Source organism: Stegodyphus dumicola, chromosome 1 (genome assembly GCF_044657685.1).
Source record: "Stegodyphus dumicola isolate Sdum_Otavi_A_Nest chromosome 1, ASM4465768v1".
Classification (NCBI taxonomy): Eukaryota; Metazoa; Arthropoda; class Arachnida; order Araneae; family Eresidae; genus Stegodyphus; species Stegodyphus dumicola.
Window position 1 is genome coordinate 171,162,408 of NC_140768.1, and position 19,658 is coordinate 171,182,065.

Here is a 19,658-nt window from a genome sequence, read left to right on the forward strand (position 1 = left end):
AGCAACGGAATTGGGTTTTTAATGCAGGCATTAAAAAGGAAGCAGTTACTAACTGCACCTACGGCAATCCAGTTTGGAGTATAAAACTTTTTGAGGTAGCGTATTCTACAGCTTCTCTGGCTCAAAAACTCACAGTATCAACCCAGCATTTTGGAACCTGCTTTAAGGCTTTTTTAAGCTTAGAAACAATCCTCTCCTTCCAAAGATTCAAAAGCAGATTTAAAATCACGTCCACGTACACTGTCATCATGTTTCAGTTATCAGTTTTGCAATTAAAATCTACACCTTAGTTGAATTCCTCGCTATTCATTCTTGAACCTCCTTTATTTCATGATTTATTAAAATGTTGGCACACTGAAAACAGTTGTTTGTTTATGAGACACTGTTTCAAACATTTTCAGCAACTGCAGCGCATCAAGAAGGTTAGTTTTTTGTTCATTCCATTTGCACTTAGATCACTCATTTTATAAAGGAATCATCTTCCACTAAAAATGCTCTACCATCGCTCTTATAATAGATCTAAACTAAAACTAAACTAAACGCGGCGGCACAAACAGCCCATAGAGAGCCTTGGACGTTCATGGATATCAGTGCCCTGATATCTGCTTTCTATACCGTGGGCTTCGGGGTGCTTGTGCATCTTAACCTGGACAACTAGTCAGCTTGTCGCAGGAACCCCGGTGTTTAGTCCCCCAAGCAAACTTGGTATTCATTTGATCCATCCACTCCAGGGATTAAGGGCTGAGTCAGCCTTGCCCATCCAGGGGATCGAATCCTGGACCTGTGGTGCTGCTGCGCGACACGCTAGCGCCACCAGGCCTAATAATAGATCACATGAGTGAATTAGGGTTATGGCAACATGCTTAAAACAGACATTTATATTGTGAATTCGCGCAGTTGTCATCAGGAAGAGAAATATCAGTCTTCAGTTCCTTATGCCATATCAGTTGCCATTCATTAAAATTAGTGACATAATCCATATCTTGGATTGTATCTATAGTCCATTGTAAACTCTTTACTAATTAAAGCATCGAGGATTTTTCTTCTACGATTAGTAGCATTTTTTTTTTTTTTTCTTTTTACCTCACATATTGATGCAGCATAAAAAGGTCACACGATGATTCTCTGCTTCACAACCGAATTCACCGACCACTCTTTTTAGAGTTTTATGACAAGCAAGTAATATAGTTTCTTCATCCCAATCCAGAGCTCTTTGGTTTAAGAACAATTAATTCAGCCACTTCGTAAGGAGCTGTTTCAGACGGACTAAATTGCTTTCTGAAACCTTTATTTCTTTGGATCTTACAGTAATGATTTTTGAAAGTAACTCTTGTCTTTTGATGCAAGTGAAGGATGATTACAGAGCAAGTGACACTAGAGCTTGCTGGGAATCGTAACACTGCTTGCTAATTTACAGTTACACGTCACACATTCGGAAATAGCTTCATCATTTTCTCTTGCAGATGTAAAGCCAAATTTTAGGAAGTCGTCATTATATTTGCGATGAGCATTGCATTTTTTAACGGAGTAAACATCTTTACTTGAACTAGCTGCGGGCTCGTACGCCTCATCGCTAACATCCTTGTTATTTTCGTAAGTCTTTCTTTTTTTTATCTGTCTATCCATTTTAGAAGGTTATTTTAAAATTAAAATAATTTTGTCAAAACGTTTTTTAAAACGGCATATGGTATTATAATCTTTAAATCCATTTTAATTATGTTTGACAATATAATGTTGTGGTACTGCACATTCGAAAGCAAGTATGTAAGCAGTAACATAACCCTACCGTCTGCTTATCGCAAACACAGCTCTCGACAATTAGTCTGCACCTGTCTATTTCCATAACTTGTCTGACATCGCTTTTGTATTACTGTTCGCAGTGGCATCTCATGATGTTAAGTGCAAGAAAATCCTCACGCGCAGTACAGGGACAGGGAAAAGTGGACGAAGCACCCGAACTTTGTCAGTGACTTTTACAAGTATTGCTCAGCCGCAGTACTGTACCCGCTGGACGTTCGGTTGGCCCGCATCAGAAGCCAGCCATATTTAACCTGTCTCAGATATTTCTAACATTTTTGAACTTGCATTATTTTTGCAAATTCTGGAATAGGGTATTTAAACACATATGATAGCGTCTTGACATATTTCTCCTCTTTTATATGAGAAAAGTTACTTCATAATCAAGGAAATCTTCTGTAATTGAGTGATCGTTAGTAAGCATTTAATGTACTCAAGCGTAATTTGTATCCTTTCTTAGCTCTTTTGTGAGCTGGCATGCACAAAATATTTGTATTGCCTGAGAGCAGTCATCCTATATATAGGTAAGCAAAAATAATTTTTCTGTATGCATTCGTAAAATTTAGAGATAAACTAAAATGCCGTGGCACTGTGGTTGAGAATCATTACCTTAAACTGGGATCCTTATACCTTTTGCTAATCTTTATAATTTTAAAGCGGTCAAAAGAGAATAAAAGTGACTACACATGATAAAAGTAACTAAAAGTGACTAAGTTGTATAAAAAACAACCACTTCCTAGCAGAGAAATTTTGCAAAATGTAAAGATCAGAACCGAAAGAAGAGAACTTTTTAGCATATAAAAACAAGATTATCTAGAATCGTAGCTTCGTTAAACTGGTTAGTCTAGCGGATCTTTATAAAACTTGGAAACGGGTTCATTTGCACAGGGTTTATTTAATTACGCTGGAAGAAAACATGTTAATCTAAACTTTAAAATTAGGCCAAGAAAAAAAAGTAACCTTAGTGTGGTATAGATTCTTTTCAAGAAGGTTCCCCCTTCATATATATATATATATATATATAAAACCCTGCAGGTTTTTTTCCCCACCCCACCCCTTTTTTCTCCTGGAGAAGAATGTGATCGCCTAATCAAATCAAAATTCAAAATCTAAGCTTAATTAAGATTCTTATTTGCCTAATTTTTCAATGTTTCAGTATAAATTTCGTAATGAAGCTGTTTGCCGACTTAATCCCTAACTTGGTGACATTCCTTCTTCGTTTTGAAATTTTAAAAACCTCTTTTGCCTTATTTAGTGATTTTATAAGTTTAAAAAATTTATTTTATGGCGATATTTTGATTATACTAACCGAATTGTTCATCATACTACAATAAGCAATGTATTTTCCATTTTTTATTTCCTTGAACGAAGTAGAGGAAGTATTGTAGTCACGAAAAATTCCAGGTATCATATTTCAACGAAAATATCCATTTTGACCATTACCGAATGCAATTCAACGATGTTTTTTGCGCTACATCTGTAGGTAAGGACAGGATAAAGGACTATTTTGCTCAAAACGGTTGCAGAAAGGATTTAAAGTGGATTCAGAAGAGATTTTTTTCTTTGACGTCTGTACGTTCGTACGTACGTATGTTTGTATCTCGCATAATTCAAAAACGAGTAGCCTAAGAACTTTGAAATTTTGTGTATAGGACTGCTATAACATGTAGTTGTGCACCTCCTTTTTTTGGGTGCGATCGGCTGCACCAACAATATATATATATATATGTCCCTTCAGTTACTCGGCTCCGTGAACCCAGTTTCTTTTATTCTTATATGATGGTAAATGGTATTCTTATATGATTAAAAATGCTCTCATATGATGGTAATTTTTTGCTTTAAAAATGATTGAATTATGTTGTTCTTATCTTCCAATTAAGTTTTTTTGGCTTTTAGTTAATCTGCATGCAATAGGTGTAGAATTATCAACAATTTAAATGTTGTTTAAGTGCGGCTAGGCCTAAATGTTTTTACCATAGCAGATAGCAGCCATATTTATTTGCCTCTGAAACTTAGCAGCATAGTGAATTAAGTGAAATTAAGTCAGATTCTGCACCTTCAGTGTCCTTTTGCTGAGTGGGACCAAACGTAAACATTCAGCTTTGTGCATCGAAAAGTCTGTCTTCTTGCCCTCTGGCCGAATTGCTTGTTTCTGCGTAAAAGTCTAATTTTAATTGTAAAAAAAAAAATTTAATTGGTTTAACTGTATTTGGTGTTTTATAGTTTTCAATTTTTAGTAAAGATATTTTGAGGTTTTTATGTATTTTTGCCATGTCGCGAAGTGAGAACTGAATTAAAACAATGAGAAATATGTCTCTCATGAAATTCGAGGAAATAAGTTTAAATGAAATGCAGGAAAAGATGCTCATAATTTAATATTCCGTACAAGTAAGTCATGAGTACAAGTAAGTACACATGAGATATTTTCGTATACAAATGGGAAGGACTTCGGCAATTCGATAACAATATCCTGATGATAAAATTAAGCACAACCACATTAAGCGGCGTGAACTGTAGTGAATTTACCTTGGAAATCAGGAGGAGCAATTTTGATGCCAGAATAAAACTTTATACTTTTATGCTCAGAATAATAAATTGGTATTGAAGCAATGCCTCAATGGAAAGCAAAATATGTTTTGGAGGAAAGAGTGGAACAATCTTCTTTTTAAAGCATTTTGAAAATAAGTACTGTATCTTTCTATGCCGCACTTTAAGAATTCTTAGGATTAGGCAACAAAAAAAAGTTCACCGTTGAATATCTAGAATACAATTACCATTCCTATTGCTTTTCTTAATATTAATAATACTATCTTGTTGTGTGTAACAATTAAACTTTTTCCTCTTGCACTGTGAATATAGTCTTCCAATCTTACAAATTAAAAAATTTTTATGTGGTATAAAGAACGAAATTTCATGATTCGGACAACCTACGATACTTAAATTAACGGCTTTCTTTGCTTTCAGGCAGTGATGATAAATTCTGATCTGAAGTGTAAATGTCACGGTATAAGCGGATCCTGTGGTATCAGAACATGTTTTAGTTTCCCCCGTAATTTCAAGGAAATTGGTCAGTATCTAAAGCAGAAGTACGAAGGGGCAGTACAGGTTACGATAAATAATCAACGTAAACTGGCAGCAGTGGAAGGGCTCAAACGCTTCACAAAGAATGACCTCGTTTATTTGGATCCATCGCCTGACTACTGTGTCGTCAATAAGAAATTAGGTAAGATCATTCAGCTATTTAATTTAAATATCCATGTATTTAATTATTTCGCTATATTACGCACTTTAGATTGTAACTAGATTCCTTGTACGAAGTAAAAAGGAAGTATTGTAATCGCGAAAAGTTTCAAACATCATATTTCGACGAAAATATCCATTTTCGCCGCTATCGAATGCAATTTAACGATGTTTTTGCATGACATCTGTACATAAGGACAGAATAAAAGACTTTTCCTACAAAACAAGTTATAAAACTATATTAAAATGAATACTGAAGATAAATTTTCGTGGCGTCTGTACGTACGTACGTACGTATGTATCTCGCATAACTCAAAAACAAGTAGCCTCAGAACGTTTAAATTTTGTATGTAGGACTGCTATAACATGTAGATTTGCACCTCGTATTTTGGTTGCAATTGGCCGCACCAAATGTATACAAATATATTTATATATATATCCACTCTGTTACCCGGCTCAGTGATTTCAGTTTCTTTACTCTTATATGTTTGTAAATTGTGCATTTTTTGCTTTAATAAGGATTCAATCATGTTTTTCTTATCTTCCGGTTAAGGTTTTTAGGCCTTTAGGAAATCTGCAAGCAATATTTGTAGAATTATCACCAATTTAAAAGCTGTTTAAGTGCGGTTAAGCCTAATTTTTAAATAACATGGCGGACATGTTTGTTTACATTTCAAAATTGGCAAAATAGTGGATTTGTTGCCAATCGAGAGAAACTAAGCTTCGCAACAACAAAGATAATGCCTTCGATTATTAATACGAATTAAATCATGTTTAATCCATTCTGGAATTTATTCGAAGAAATAAGTGTTTAAGATTTACTTCGTAATTTTAATATAGATATTTTGTGTTTTTATGTATTTTTGCCTTGTCGGGAAGTAAAAATTGAATTAAATGAATGAGAAATACTGAATCGTCTGCGAAAACCTCTTTCTTTTTTACTTTGCTTGCTTAATTTCTTTTATAAATCGTTTTAGATCTATTATAGTATTTGAATAGAAAATGTGGCAACGATTAGATAATTCTTCAAATGATATAAATTTATATGCATTCTGAGTTATAATATGAGCGAAATAAGTGATCCTAGCTCCAGAGTGTCGCTATGGTAGACAAATACAGTGAATTTTAAAGAGTGCATTTATGCTATTGTGGTTTATGCGCTATCGACGAAGTAGATTTAATTTAATCCAATAATTTATATTAAAATGCAATTCATGAGTAATGATAGTGATCATTGATAACGAGTAATTAACAATTCTCATTCATTTGGTCATTTACTTCGAAACTTACAAGAAAGGAATTTCTGATATTTCCTTAAGGTTATTTTGAGAATATTTTTAAGTAGATTGTTTGGGAGTGTTTAAACATATAGCATGTCTACGAATATTTTCAGAGGCTTTTACTTTTACATCTTTTGGGCCCTAGAGATATACTTTCAAATGTAAAAATGTTTTAAATCTCGGAAATATATTTGTTTTGCCTTTTTAAAAATCAATTCTGTAAAAATTAACGTCTTACTTTCTTATAACAAACTGACGATTTCAAACTAGGACCAGCAGTTGCAGAAATAAAGACTGCATAAGGGGTTTTGTGGAAGGGTAAGGTTATAAGGTATTTTTCCCACTTTCCTAGCGTGCCTTCGTGATGTATAAGAGCACGCTGGGCCAGTGTTCCAGAGGTCCGTGGTTCGATTCCCGGCGAAGGCGTAGCTTATTTTTCATCTTTCCTGCTCCAAAAAAATCCTAATGTCTCTACAAGGTGTATGTGTAAAATAATAAAAAATAAACATTAAAAAGTCTTGCAATATATCACATATTTTAAATCATAGGAGTAGAAAAAGGAAAAAAAAAAAAAAATGTTGATGGCAAAGTTACTGGTGAAAATATACATAATTTTCCAAAGAATGCACGGTTAAATCTAGTGCCTGTGTGCGTACCAAAATCGAAACTGAAAAAATGCATATTAATTAATTTAATATAGAAAATATAGAAAGTTCGCTTTAAACTTCTGATTAACTTTTCCTTCTTATGCGTTGGCCATTTTGAGAAAAAATGGTACGAAGAAGCATGCTTGAGAAATGAATGTAGTAGTCATTGATTGTAAATCTGTGAGCATCCGTGGTGACTGACTGTCTAGCGCGCAAACTAAATTTGGTAACGAATACCTTCGGGGTAACCGATTCAATGGTCGTATGACTTTTCTCTTCGCCGCAACTCACAATAGGGGATTTTCAGACAAACAGATTTTAGTGCCTCTGCAGACATAAACACAATGATTACAAATAGCTTGTATTCATTCAGTCACGCGTTCAAGCCTTATCCAGACTCCTAGCGAGACTCCTAGTTAGCTGTCTTTGCTAACCACTAACTCGATAGGGTGGCGTTAATACGTATGAATGGAATACTTATGATCAAAAGAAAATTGCTTGGAGACAAAATCTATGTAGTCTTTGCAGATACCTTACCTTTACTAAAATATTTGAAAACTCCAAGGGGAGAATTAAAATAATTCTTCTGCTTTCCTTATTGTTCAATAGATGCTACTGCAAAATTTTCTTCCATTTCTATTTCTTCTCCATAAGTGTCGTATTTCTGACAAAGTGGTGCAAAATAAGAAAATCCTGAAGAAAAGAGATAAGTATCATATTCTTTTGAGGTTTGTCATCAAATGATTGCCAGTTAAGTTTCAATTTTTCCCAATTTTAAAGAATGGCGTTTCAATTCATAATGATTTAATGACATTTGAGAACATTCGATAATGGTATTATGAAAGGAAGATTCATCGATGATACTTTACAAAAACAATAACATTCTTCAAGGGAAATAATTCATTTGATTTTTAAAAGCGTCTTATAATTATAAAATAACAAATTTATAATTATAAAAAATCCTAAAGCATTTATAATTATAAAATAACAATTAAGAATTTATGGAAGAATATTAAAAACATATCTCATTATTAGAAATTATAAGGATCTTGGCAATATTATTTAAGTTTCTTTGATGTCTGTATATTGATTATTAACAAATCGATTAACTGGAATATTATTTCAGGCACAATGGGTATAAACGGAAGAAGATGCATTAAGGATTCATTGGGCCCCGAAGGTTGTGATATTCTTTGCTGTGGTAGAGGATACGACACTTGGCAGGAATTGTATGTTTATCAGTGTAACTGCATGGTAACTAAAGACTGGTGCTGTGCAGTCCAGTGCGATGAGTGCAAGAAATGGAGAGATGTGTACACGTGCAAGATGCGCTGATACGCAGTGCTTAGTTACATTGTCAGTTCAAAATCAAAGTAAGACGTGCAATAAGAATGTCTTAAAGAGATAATGAAGTCAGAAGTCTTTGGACCGAAAGACGCAATTTCAACAACTAACTTATTTTTATATCGTATTACGAGTACAACATTCTTAGATTTTCTTAAGACTTACTGTGTTACAAAGTAATGAATCGAAAGCGCTGAAAAGTGATTTAGTTTTTTTCTTAAGGAACAACAAATTCAGTGAATTACGTTTTGAAAAAAGCTTTATATTGATTTGTTTCAGATGGAGAATTCCCTTTCGTTTCCATGTAGAAAACTGACAAAACATCTTTGGCCTGAAGAAAAGTTATTTTTCTGCCTTCATATTTTTGGTTGAGATTCATAATCGTCTCGAAGTTGAAAGACAGAAGCAAAAGCATTGCACGTGCAAGCTCTTAGCGCGATGGACGTCCATAAAATTTACAAAGAAATCAAAGTCGAAATGAAATATGATTCCATTTCAAATAAATACGTATTTTTAGCTCTGGAAGTTGTCAGTGAAAGTGTATTATGATTGTGCAAAAATATTAAACATATTAACATGAGGCTTTAGAAGGAACTAGTAAGGATATTAAATGCAGCTTGAAAATGCGAAATGCGCAAACAAGAATAGCAGAACAAAATCATCCTTTTTGAAGTGTTGTCGAAGTAAATATTCTGTTTTTATTATTTCAAGCCATCTTGAGATGAACTAGGCGTTGAAAGCCATCTTATTTGCAAATTTTTGATTCCATCAAACCAAAGTGTGCTGAATCAAACTGTGTTACCTTAAAATCCAATCTTCCATTTGCAGATATAATTTTTATAACATTTTCCATATCTTTAATCAAGAGGCAGAATGCAATTGTTATGCTTTCTGTACAGACTTGATGTGATATGTCATCCAGTTCCTGTAGCATAATTCTGTGCAATCATTTACATTATTTATTTTAGTACATAAAATTTAAGATTCTGGACAATTTCGAATTTGCACAAATGTCTCTTTCTTTTCACAGTATCACATACACATTCATAACCGTAAAAATTCATTTCTAGACTAGTGTCAGAATGACCCAAGTATCTGTCATTTAAAAAGCATTCTAATAAATAGCTAACATCTTTAATTTACGGCAGTAATAAAGAATTTTATTTTTGCTATGAAAAATATCTTTATTAATAAAATGTCTAAAAATCCCTTTTACTCACGAAATTGGGCAAAATTTTACCTTAAACTGTCACAACTAGAAGTCACAACAAATATAAGTATTCTTCACTTGGGCTTCAGTAAATGTGAAATAAAAGAACAAAATTATGGCCCAGAGAAACGAGACCAGTGCGATTTAGCTCAGTTTCTCCCCCCCCCCCCAATTTTGATGGAGAGCACCCCTGGTTGACGGGTCCGAGAGTCTCCCATCCTTTCCCCTTCTACCAAACCACACGAGAGGACTTTCGGCTCGCCGCATATTTAGAGTGTCGCATGCCGCACAGACACTATACATTTACAAACATCCATGCCTTCTCCGAGATTCGAGCCCGGATCCTTCGGCACGGCAGTCAGCGACCTTAACCATTATACCGACTGGGCCCCAAGGTGCATCTAATTTAATTAAATTTAATTCCATTATTTTCCCCACAATATTTAAAAGCGGAAAGGATAAAATTAATCTTAGAGATTATTTAAATCAGCACAATATATTATAATTTCATTCTTTCATATTATTTCTTGGCCCCCCAGCGGCCGAGTGGTAAAGTCGCTGAACACTGGTAGTTCGGTCCGATGTTCGAATCCTGCGAACGGGCTGGCTGCATGGGCCTTTTCGTAGTTTTCCCCATGTGTAACGTGTATACGAGGCAGTTTCTCTTAGAAAGTCCTCCACGAAGGCATTCCTTCCCTTAGGCAGATAGCCCTCGAGGCTTTGCCCTAATCTCTCTCTCTCTCACACACACACATATTATTTCTTATATTTTCAGTTAAACAAGATGAGGCATTATATTTTCCCATCTAAAAAAAGGGAAACATGTAAATTTTTTATAAAATACCTACTTTTTACAATGCCAAAGTGAATTTTGTCGAATTTAAGAACACGAAAATTTCGAATTAGTTCTTTTTCCGCGATTCCTCTCTCCGCGTTTTTCAAAATTCTTCCTGTTCCCGCGAAATCGGAGAGTACAGTGCCCCTCCCACAGCTCATCAGGGGGTGTCATGATAAGTCATTAAGAGCTGGACAGTTTCTTTGTGAATAAGTTAGTCTTCATCTCGACATTGTATTTTAGTTTAGATCTCTCTCGAAATCTTTAGTTTCATTCTATTTGTAATTCTGTTGCAATATTAGCTGTTATTTCACATCTTACCTTAATAAGTCTTTTAAAATATCCAAAGTCACAATAAACCCAAGTCACTTGATAGTTGCCTTAAAGCAGTTGACTCTAATTCAATTACGTTACAATTGTTGAACCAGTGTTTTCGAAGTTTTTAATTTTGCGACCATAGGAATAAATTTAATTTAATTGCAAAATGCGTTTAGAGTTGGAAATGAAAGTGACTAACAAAGTACAGTTTCTCTTAAAAAAGAAGCTAGATATATGGAGACTTCGAAAAAGAGCGCTGTAAAATTAAATAATATTAAAAAAGTTAATAATAATTAGCAGTTTCATTATATACCTATATGCATGTATATACAAAACTGAATTATTTAAAATATACTCTATAACTGCTTATAATTTACTATCAATAATTAATTACAAGTACTGTATATACATAATTAATTATTTTAAATTATTATGACAAATGTAGAATCCTGCGCCATACTTCTAGAACTTTTGAATTAAATCTTTGAAACTAAAAAATTTACCTTTGACGATTCATAAATTTATCAATGATTTCTATTTATGTATTTGGATATTCCGATGAATGCAAATAAAGCGAGTCCATTCAGTTGATCTTATCAAGATTTGTCAGAAGCTGCGGTGGTATTCGACGTTCATTTAATCCACCTTTCTTTTCGTAACGAATATTTATTCTGAACGATTTTATTGTAATTCACCTTTATGCAGAATTTCGAAAGAATATTATTTTTACTTTAAAAAATTTAATCTTTTAGTTCATTGACAAAATCATCACAGAGTTTGAACAACTCTCTCCCCTTTTAAATACAGTATTAGCTTCATTCATGCAAAGATCTGAGATCGTAAATATTTTTCGATTATTTCTTTTAAAAATTCTTTTATTAAATCTAAAATTTTTTGCTTATCTACGTTTCGGGAGAGGCCGAGGCCCAGTCGCCCCTCCCCCATTATGTAAACCCTATGTGAAAGTGGGTAATGAAGATTGATGATTTCACGGAAACAAGAACGTTTTTGACAACCGCGGAAACAGGAACACACCGAAAATTTCGACTTAAACAGACCTTGCGACCTTTGCCTGCTATTGTTAAATTTCTGAAAAATTTACTAATTATAACACTTAAATCATATTGAAAATCGTCTTTTTACTTTCTTGTACGAAGTAAAAAGGAAGTATTCTAATCAATCATATTTCTACGAAAATATCCATTTTGACCGCTATCGAATGCAATTTAACGATGTTCTTGCGGGACATCTGTACGTAAAGACAGAATAAAAGACTCTTTTCCCCCCAAAAAATTATAAAACTGATTTAAAATGAATTCTGAAGAGAATTTTTCGTGGCGTCTGTACGTACGTATATACGTATCTCGCATAACACAAAAACGAGTAGCTTCAAAACGTTGAAATTTTGTATATAGGACTCCTATAACATGTAGATGTGCACCTCGTATTTTAGTTGCAATCGGCCGCACAAAACGTATATCTGTTAACCGGCTCAGTTTCTTTACTCTTATATGTTTGTAAGTTGTGCATTTTTTGCTTTAAAAAGGATTGAATTATGTTGTTCTTATCTTCCGGTTAAGGATTTTATGCCTTTAGGAAATCCTCAAGCAATATTTGTAGAGTTATCAACAATTTAAAAGCTGTTTAAGTGCGGTTAAGCCTAATTTTCAAATAACATGGCGGACATGTTTACATTTTAAACAGCAAAATAGCAGATTTATTGCCAATCTAGAGAGACTAAGCTTCGCAACAACAAAGATAACGCCTTCTTTTATTATTGCAAATTAAATCATGTTTAATCCATTCTGGAATTTATTCGAGGAACTAAGTTTTTAAGATTTGTTTCGTAGTTTTTAATATAGATATTTTGAGTTTTTATGTATTTTTGCCTTGTCGGAGAGTGAGAACTGAATTAATTGAATGAGAAATAGTGAATCTTCTGTAGAAAACTGTTTCTTTTTTTGTTTTGCTTGCTTAATTTCTTTTATACATCGTTTTAGATTTATTATAGTATTTGAATAGGACATGTAGCAGCGATTGATAATTCTTCAAATGATATAAATTTATATGCATTCCGATTTATATAATATGAACGAAATGTAACGCTGTTAAGTGAACCTATCGCCAGAGTGTCCTTGTGATATATAAGTATAGTGAATATATATATATTATATATAGTGAATTTTAAATATTAGTATTTTAAAGAGTGCATTTATTCTATTGTGGTTTATGCGCTATCGACGAAGTAGATTTAATTCAATCTAATACGTTTAAATGAAATGCAAGAAAAAATGCGTATGATTTAATATTCCGTGCAAGGAAGTCTTGTGGTGTACACATCAGATTTTTTTAATTATGGTATGCTGAAAATATTTAAAACTATCCATTAATTACATCACAAATCACATAAGTTAGCTGCATTATAAATTAGAGATATTAATAAAAATTCTTTTTAAATAGGCAATTTAGTTAACAATATAGAGTTTTAACTGAAACACGTATGTTTTCAGGCACAATGGGTACAGCTGGAAGAAGATGCGTTAAGGATTCAAAGGGCCCAGAAGGCTGTGGTATTCTGTGTTGTGGCAGAGGATATGACACTCGTGAGGTATTACAAGTTAAAAAAAAGTGCAAATTGATCTGGTGCTGTGAAGTAAAATGCAAAAATTATAAAGTACGAACAGACGTGCACACGTGCAAGATGGCGCGTTGAAAAATTATTATCATCAATGGGAAACTCTCCGACAATGTGTAGTTTCTAGTGTCAGTAATTCAGAATCAAAGAATGATGGGCAACTGATATGAATTATGAGGCTTGTAAGTAATGGGAAACTGAAAGGATATGTGTCAAAAGATATGCGACCAGAAATCTTCTAAAAGAAAGGTATGGATCAGTAGCTGTTGCAGTTTTCATATTTGCTATTTGTATGTAATTTAAAAGCTCAGAAAAAATTAACCTGAAGAACATGTCTCTCATAAATTACAATATTATACAAAGATACTTTATGTCTAGATAGTTTTTTTTTTTTTTTTTTTTTTTTTTTTTTTTTGTATTTATTTCAATCTAAAATTTTCATGACCCTATTTTAAACCGAAAATTACTTGATAAATATCTATAAAGGGTAAAGTTTTTTTAAAATAAATATTCCGTTGACGGTTTCAGAAATAAAAAATGAATTATATAAAGTGCGTTTTCCCGCAATAAAAACATTTTTATTGCAACTCATCATTCCCTATACGTGCTGTTTTCATCTGATCTGTAACAGAAGTTCCCTAACCAAATTAGCATTTAACTCTATCCACGGTTTCAAATTTCCAATGAACTAATATTGCATCAAGAGAGATGGAACAGTATGCGCCAAACTAAAGCATAGATTTAAAAGGAGATTAGTGATTATATGATAATGGATAAGATGCTGTTGAGAAAATGTAGCTCGACAAGATTATGTCAATGCATAATGCACAGATAGACTGACGGAAAAGGAATATAGAATTTCTGAGTGCGGGCGCAGTACCTTTCAGTTATCACAAAGGACAAAGATGATGTAATGAACCAAGCGTTGCAGTTCAACTCACAGCATCCTCGATAACTAGCAAAGAGTCTTGAATCAAGTAGTTATTACCTTGGGATCAAATATTTGTTGCAAGTGCAGCACTGTTTATAGCTTTAATCAAGAAACAGAGTGGAATTCTGATATATTTTCAGCATTCGTGTGCAGGATTATATATCATCCAGTTCCTGTAGCATAATTATGTGCAATCATCTATGTTATTTATTTTAAGATATAAAAATAAAAGACCTGAACTTTGAATTTTAAAATTTGTGTCTTCCTTTCATAGAACACATGCTTTAAGATGTAAATATTTAATGCTTTCTCATATAAATTTTGGATCCCCAGAACAGCTGCAGAGTAAAAAGTCAAAATGCGGAGTAATCACACATTAACGCTTTTTTTTTATTTTCTTTATTCAAACACTTTGCTTCCTTAGTGGCTGCATCAGAATTGGTAATTCCAAAAATATATAACAATTCCTATATCATTATTTTGAAAATATATATATATATGATATGCCCGCAGTATTTTTGTTTCTGCATATATATATATATATATGGATATATATATATATATATGATAATGGATGCATATATATATGCATATATATATGCATATATATATGCATATATATATATATAAATGCATATATATATATATAAATATATATATATATATATATATAATTTATCAAGCAAAGCAGTAATAACAATTTTTGAAAAAAACAATTTTGGTCAAGAAAACATCTTGCGCAATATGCTGCAAAATAAGTAAAAAATAAAAATTGTAGAAAGCTCGCCTAAAAGTTACCAAGAGCTGCTGCTCCAAAAGGTTTAAGACGTTTTCAAAAATTAATACACATGAAAAGCAAATCATTAGACATGTAAAACATAAATACAATAAAATTAAAAAACAGAAAAAGTTAAAAAGTAAGCGGAAAATGGTAAATTAGCCCAATTCGACATTCAAACAGGCTTTTCAAGGGAAATTTCATTTATTTGAACGTCAAATCAAGCTAACCCCATTACGCGTTTCGCCGAAACAGACAATTGAAACTTTTTCGCTAAAAAATTTTTTGACAAAGTGTCTTGGAAATTTTAATAGTCACACGTACGTAGCCACACACGTACGTAGGGGGGAGCGAAGTGTTGTGGCTAAACGCCCACAACACTTCGCTCCCCCCTACGTACGTCATCCAAAATAAGACGCTAGAAGTTAGCAGCCATTTTTCTGCATGTTTTCAGAGGGACAGCTTTACATCGCCAAAGGTCAGTTTTTTGTTTCTTTTGTTACAACTTTTTCTTGGTCTTAGCAAGACCCACTGAGTTTGTTCTTTTCTCAATTTTTTATTTTTTATACTGATTATTAACTACAGGTTTTCTTACAGTTTTATAAAATCTATTTTTTAAAAATAAAATTGTTAATCTTGTAGGCCCAGCCCGAATGTATTTGTATTTTTAGGACTAATAGCTCATCGCTATTTATTTTCGTTTTGATTTTAATTTTAGACTAGATTTAGAAAGTTTGATTTTGATTAACATATTTTAACTCCTTAATGTGTCATTCTGAGCGGACGCGTCGGGAAATTGGAACAGAGAATTGAGACTATTAAAATTTCCAAGACACTTTGTCAAAAAAATTTTTTAGCGAAAAAGTTTCAATTGTCTGTTTCGGCGAAACGCGTAACGGGGTTAGCTTGATTCGACGTTCAAATAAATGAAATTTCCCTTGAAAAGCCTGTTTGAATGTCGAATTGGGCTAATTTACCATTTTCCGCTTACTTTTTAACTTTTTCTGTTTTTTAATTTTATTGTATTTATGTTTTACATGTCTAATGATTTGCTTTTCATGTGTATTAATTTTTGAAAACGGCTTAAACCTTTTGGAGCAGCAGCTCTTGGTAACTTTTAGGCGAGCTTTCTACAATTATATATATATATATATATATATATATATATATATATATATATATATAAATATATATATATATATATATATATATATATATATATATAATTAAATATATATATATAAATATATATATACGAGGGCCATCCAGGAAGTAGATTACGTTTCCGTCTGTGTCCGCTAGGGGCGGGGCTAGCGCGGCCATCTTGGGGTCAGAGCGTTGCGCAGCTCAGTCTGCATCTAGCCGTGCTAGTGAGAGGTTCGTGCTGTGCTCCGTTCAGATACTGTGACGGTTTGAAATGTCTGCGTTAATTGAAAATCCCGCGAGGTGCGCTCAGTAATAAGGTTTCTGACTGCAAAAAACTGTAAACCGATAGAAATCTATCGGCAGCTTCGTGAAGTGTATGGGGACAACATTATCACTGAAGGTGGAGTGCGTCAGTGGGTCATAAGATTTCAAAATGGCCGAACCAATGTTCACGACGAAGATCGAAGTGGGAGACCCAGCATAGTGACCGCCGAACTTCTCGAAAAAGTCGATGCTAAAGTCCGTGAAAATCGAAATTTCACAATAACGGAACTTTCTTTGAGTTTTCGACAAATTTCGCGAAGTTTGTTGCACGAAATCATCAGCGAAAAGCTTGGTTACCACAAGTTTTGTGCAAGATGGATTCCAAAAATCTTGACAGAGGACCACAAAAATCAGCGAATGGCTGCAGCGTTGAACTTTTTGGACGCTTACCATAAGGATGGTGACTCTTTACTCGATCGCATCGTTACTGGTGACGAAACATGGGTGAAACATGTGAACTGTGAAACGAAATTGCAATCAATGCAGTGGGGGCACACAAGTTCTCCCCAAAAACCCAAGAAATGCATGCAAACAATGTCGGCAAGGAAGATGATGGCGACTGTTTTTTGGGACAGAAAAGGTGTAATTTTGGTGGACTTCCTGGAAAGAGGCACTACAATAAACTCTCAAAGGTATTGCCAAACTCTCCAAAAACTCAGAAGAGCAATTCAAAACAAGCTCAGAGGAATGTTGAGCTCTAAGATCTTGTTGATTCACGACAACGCCCGGCCCCACACGGCAAATGTCACTCGTAAAGTTCTTGAATCTTTTAAGTGGGAGTTGTTTCCTCATCCGCCGTACAGTCCCGACCTGGCACCGAGCGACTTCCACCTATTCCCAGCAATGAAGAAGTGGCTGGCTATGCAGCGTTTTGATGACGACGCACAGCTGCAAGAAGAGGTAACGAAGTGGTTGAAGGCGCAGGCGGCCGAATTTTTCGACTAAGGAATTTCCAAGCTCGTACATCGCTACGATAAATGCCTTAATTTGTATGGTGACTATGTAGAAAAGTAGTATTTGAGTGTGGCTTTCATCTGTATATAATAAAATTTGTTTCCTATACTTTGTTTATTTTTTTATTCCAAAACGTAATCTACTTTCTGGATAGCCCTCGTATATGCAGAAACAAAAATATGTTGCATTGAGTAAGATCCAGAAAGTAGCGTGGGTTAGATACAACCATTTTGCTGCTCTTTACCAAGAATTGTGGTGTCGACAGAGTTTCTTTAGAAACTTGGTCATTGGTCTTCCAATGATGGCACTTTTAAATAGCACCTTATTCTTCCTGGTCAATGACACTAAATAGCACTAAATATTCAGTAATTAATATTTGAGAATTCTAAAGGCTATTTTTTATTGTTAAAATGATACATCTCATGACCACTTTTCGGAATATTGCAATTTACTATAAATTTCTTTCATTTAATAAACAAACTATTAACCCTCACAATATTTCAACTAAACATTTTCATTAATAAATAATTTAAATAAGAATTATAAAAAATGCAGCAATTTCAACTGAAAAAAAAGTCAGGTATGATATGCCTTCAGTATGAAAGTGTTGAGCTGAATATTTCAGCGGAAATCCTATCTTCAAAATCTGTATCATTTTCAATCAGAAAAAGGAAAAGATTTGAAACTGCTTTCGAACGACTAATTTTGTAAAATGCAATATGAGTGTCTGGTTAACTCTAAATGAAAATAGTTTTAGGGTTTATGTATAAAAATATAATTCACAAAAGAACAGCATAAAAAGAACACTAATTCTTCGGAATATCAGAAGCAACAGGCAGAAAAACGCGCTTTTGAAACGCAGACCCCCTCCTTTTAAAGGAAAATGGAGTCCTGAGCGTTTTCTCTTTTTCCTCATAGATCACAGAGGAAGGGGCGAACTTACTCCACACCACCCAAACCAAACGACAAAACCACTTAAAAAAATAATAATAAAGGGGAAAAAAAAGGTTTGAGCTACAGTAAAAAGAACTGGCGGATGAGAATCGGTTTCTAGTGGACTATTATACAAACAGAGATATTAGCGAACGCATTGGGACAGATGTCAGAAGAGACCGACAACTTCAGTAGGTGCCGACAGTGGGGCACAAAAGGTGCCCCGAGAGGGGTCAAAAGTGTCCCCTTTTGTGTCGGCTGGGGACTCTTTACAGGGGGCCGGTTCCTAATGTGTAGAATTGCACCAATTACACAAATGTCCCTAATGGATGTATTGTGAAGTTTGAAGCGATGGCATTATGTTGCTCTGACGTCCGTTATTCCTATACTTGGGGACTTATTTTCTTCTTTAAACAACCCCCCTTACATGCTAGCCCCTATGCAAAAAGGAAAATCCGATAAGAAATCAGTTTGTGGTACCGGCTTGGGGAAAGGAACCTTACCTATGGGCATGACCTTGAAAAAAAACTCGAGGAAGCAATTAAATGAAATTTCCAGGTACTCCGATAAGTATCCAGAATCAAACAAAGTCAGTACCTGGGGTGCTGTAGCAAATAAAGATTAATTTATTGCTTTTTAGTAATACTTACATGTGGAACTAGTATCATAGAAGAAAGATTTTCTGATAGTTATTGGAAACAAAAGGGGGATATGGTAGGGACCTGCAATCATCCAGGAAGAATTTTAGATCAAAGTATATATTTTGAAAACATGCATTATAGACATATATTAAAATACATATGAAGAAAGTGACGCAAGTAAACATTTTAAATGCTTTTTTACGGACACTTTGCAAAAAGAAAGTTCATCTCAGAAAATGTTCACAAGCTTGTGCACCCCAATTATTTTTGTAATGCACTTAAGTAAGCTTATGATATTTTATTCCATCTTTTGAACAAAATCACGCCCATGCATCCGCTCAATCTCTCTCCCCCCACTTTTTTATTCAGTCCGAAACCCTTACTGTAGTTAATTTTCTTGTTTCATTCCCTTGTCGAAACAATGCTTGGGAGCAAGAACGTTACGTGATCATCTGTAACTCAACTGGTTTTAATTTTTAATGATTAGTCTTAATGGATTTGCCAGACATTAATATTCTGTTTTTAAATTAACACAAATTCTTGTATTTTACACCAAAGAGGCAATTTGCCCAGAAAGGCAAATTATTAATTTCGTTTTGGCGTTTTGTGTTGATTCACTATAAACGGCGAATCACTTTTTAAATT

The 19,658-nt window shown here is 33.9% G+C and overlaps 1 protein-coding gene across 2 annotated transcripts in view; it reads left to right on the forward strand.

Moving 5' to 3' along the window:
* LOC118198281 (protein Wnt-2b-A-like) overlaps positions 1-9,303 on the forward strand; it is a 55,232-nt gene extending 45,929 nt beyond the window's left edge. For both annotated transcript variants that reach the window (XM_035369917.2, XM_035369918.2), the window contains exons 4-5: positions 4,762-5,020; positions 8,091-9,303. In XM_035369917.2, the coding sequence (XP_035225808.1) occupies positions 4,762-5,020; positions 8,091-8,299 (468 nt within the window). In that variant the 3' untranslated portion in view covers positions 8,300-9,303. The remainder of the gene's footprint in view (positions 1-4,761; positions 5,021-8,090) is intronic.
* Positions 9,304-19,658: the final 10,355 nt, after the last annotated feature.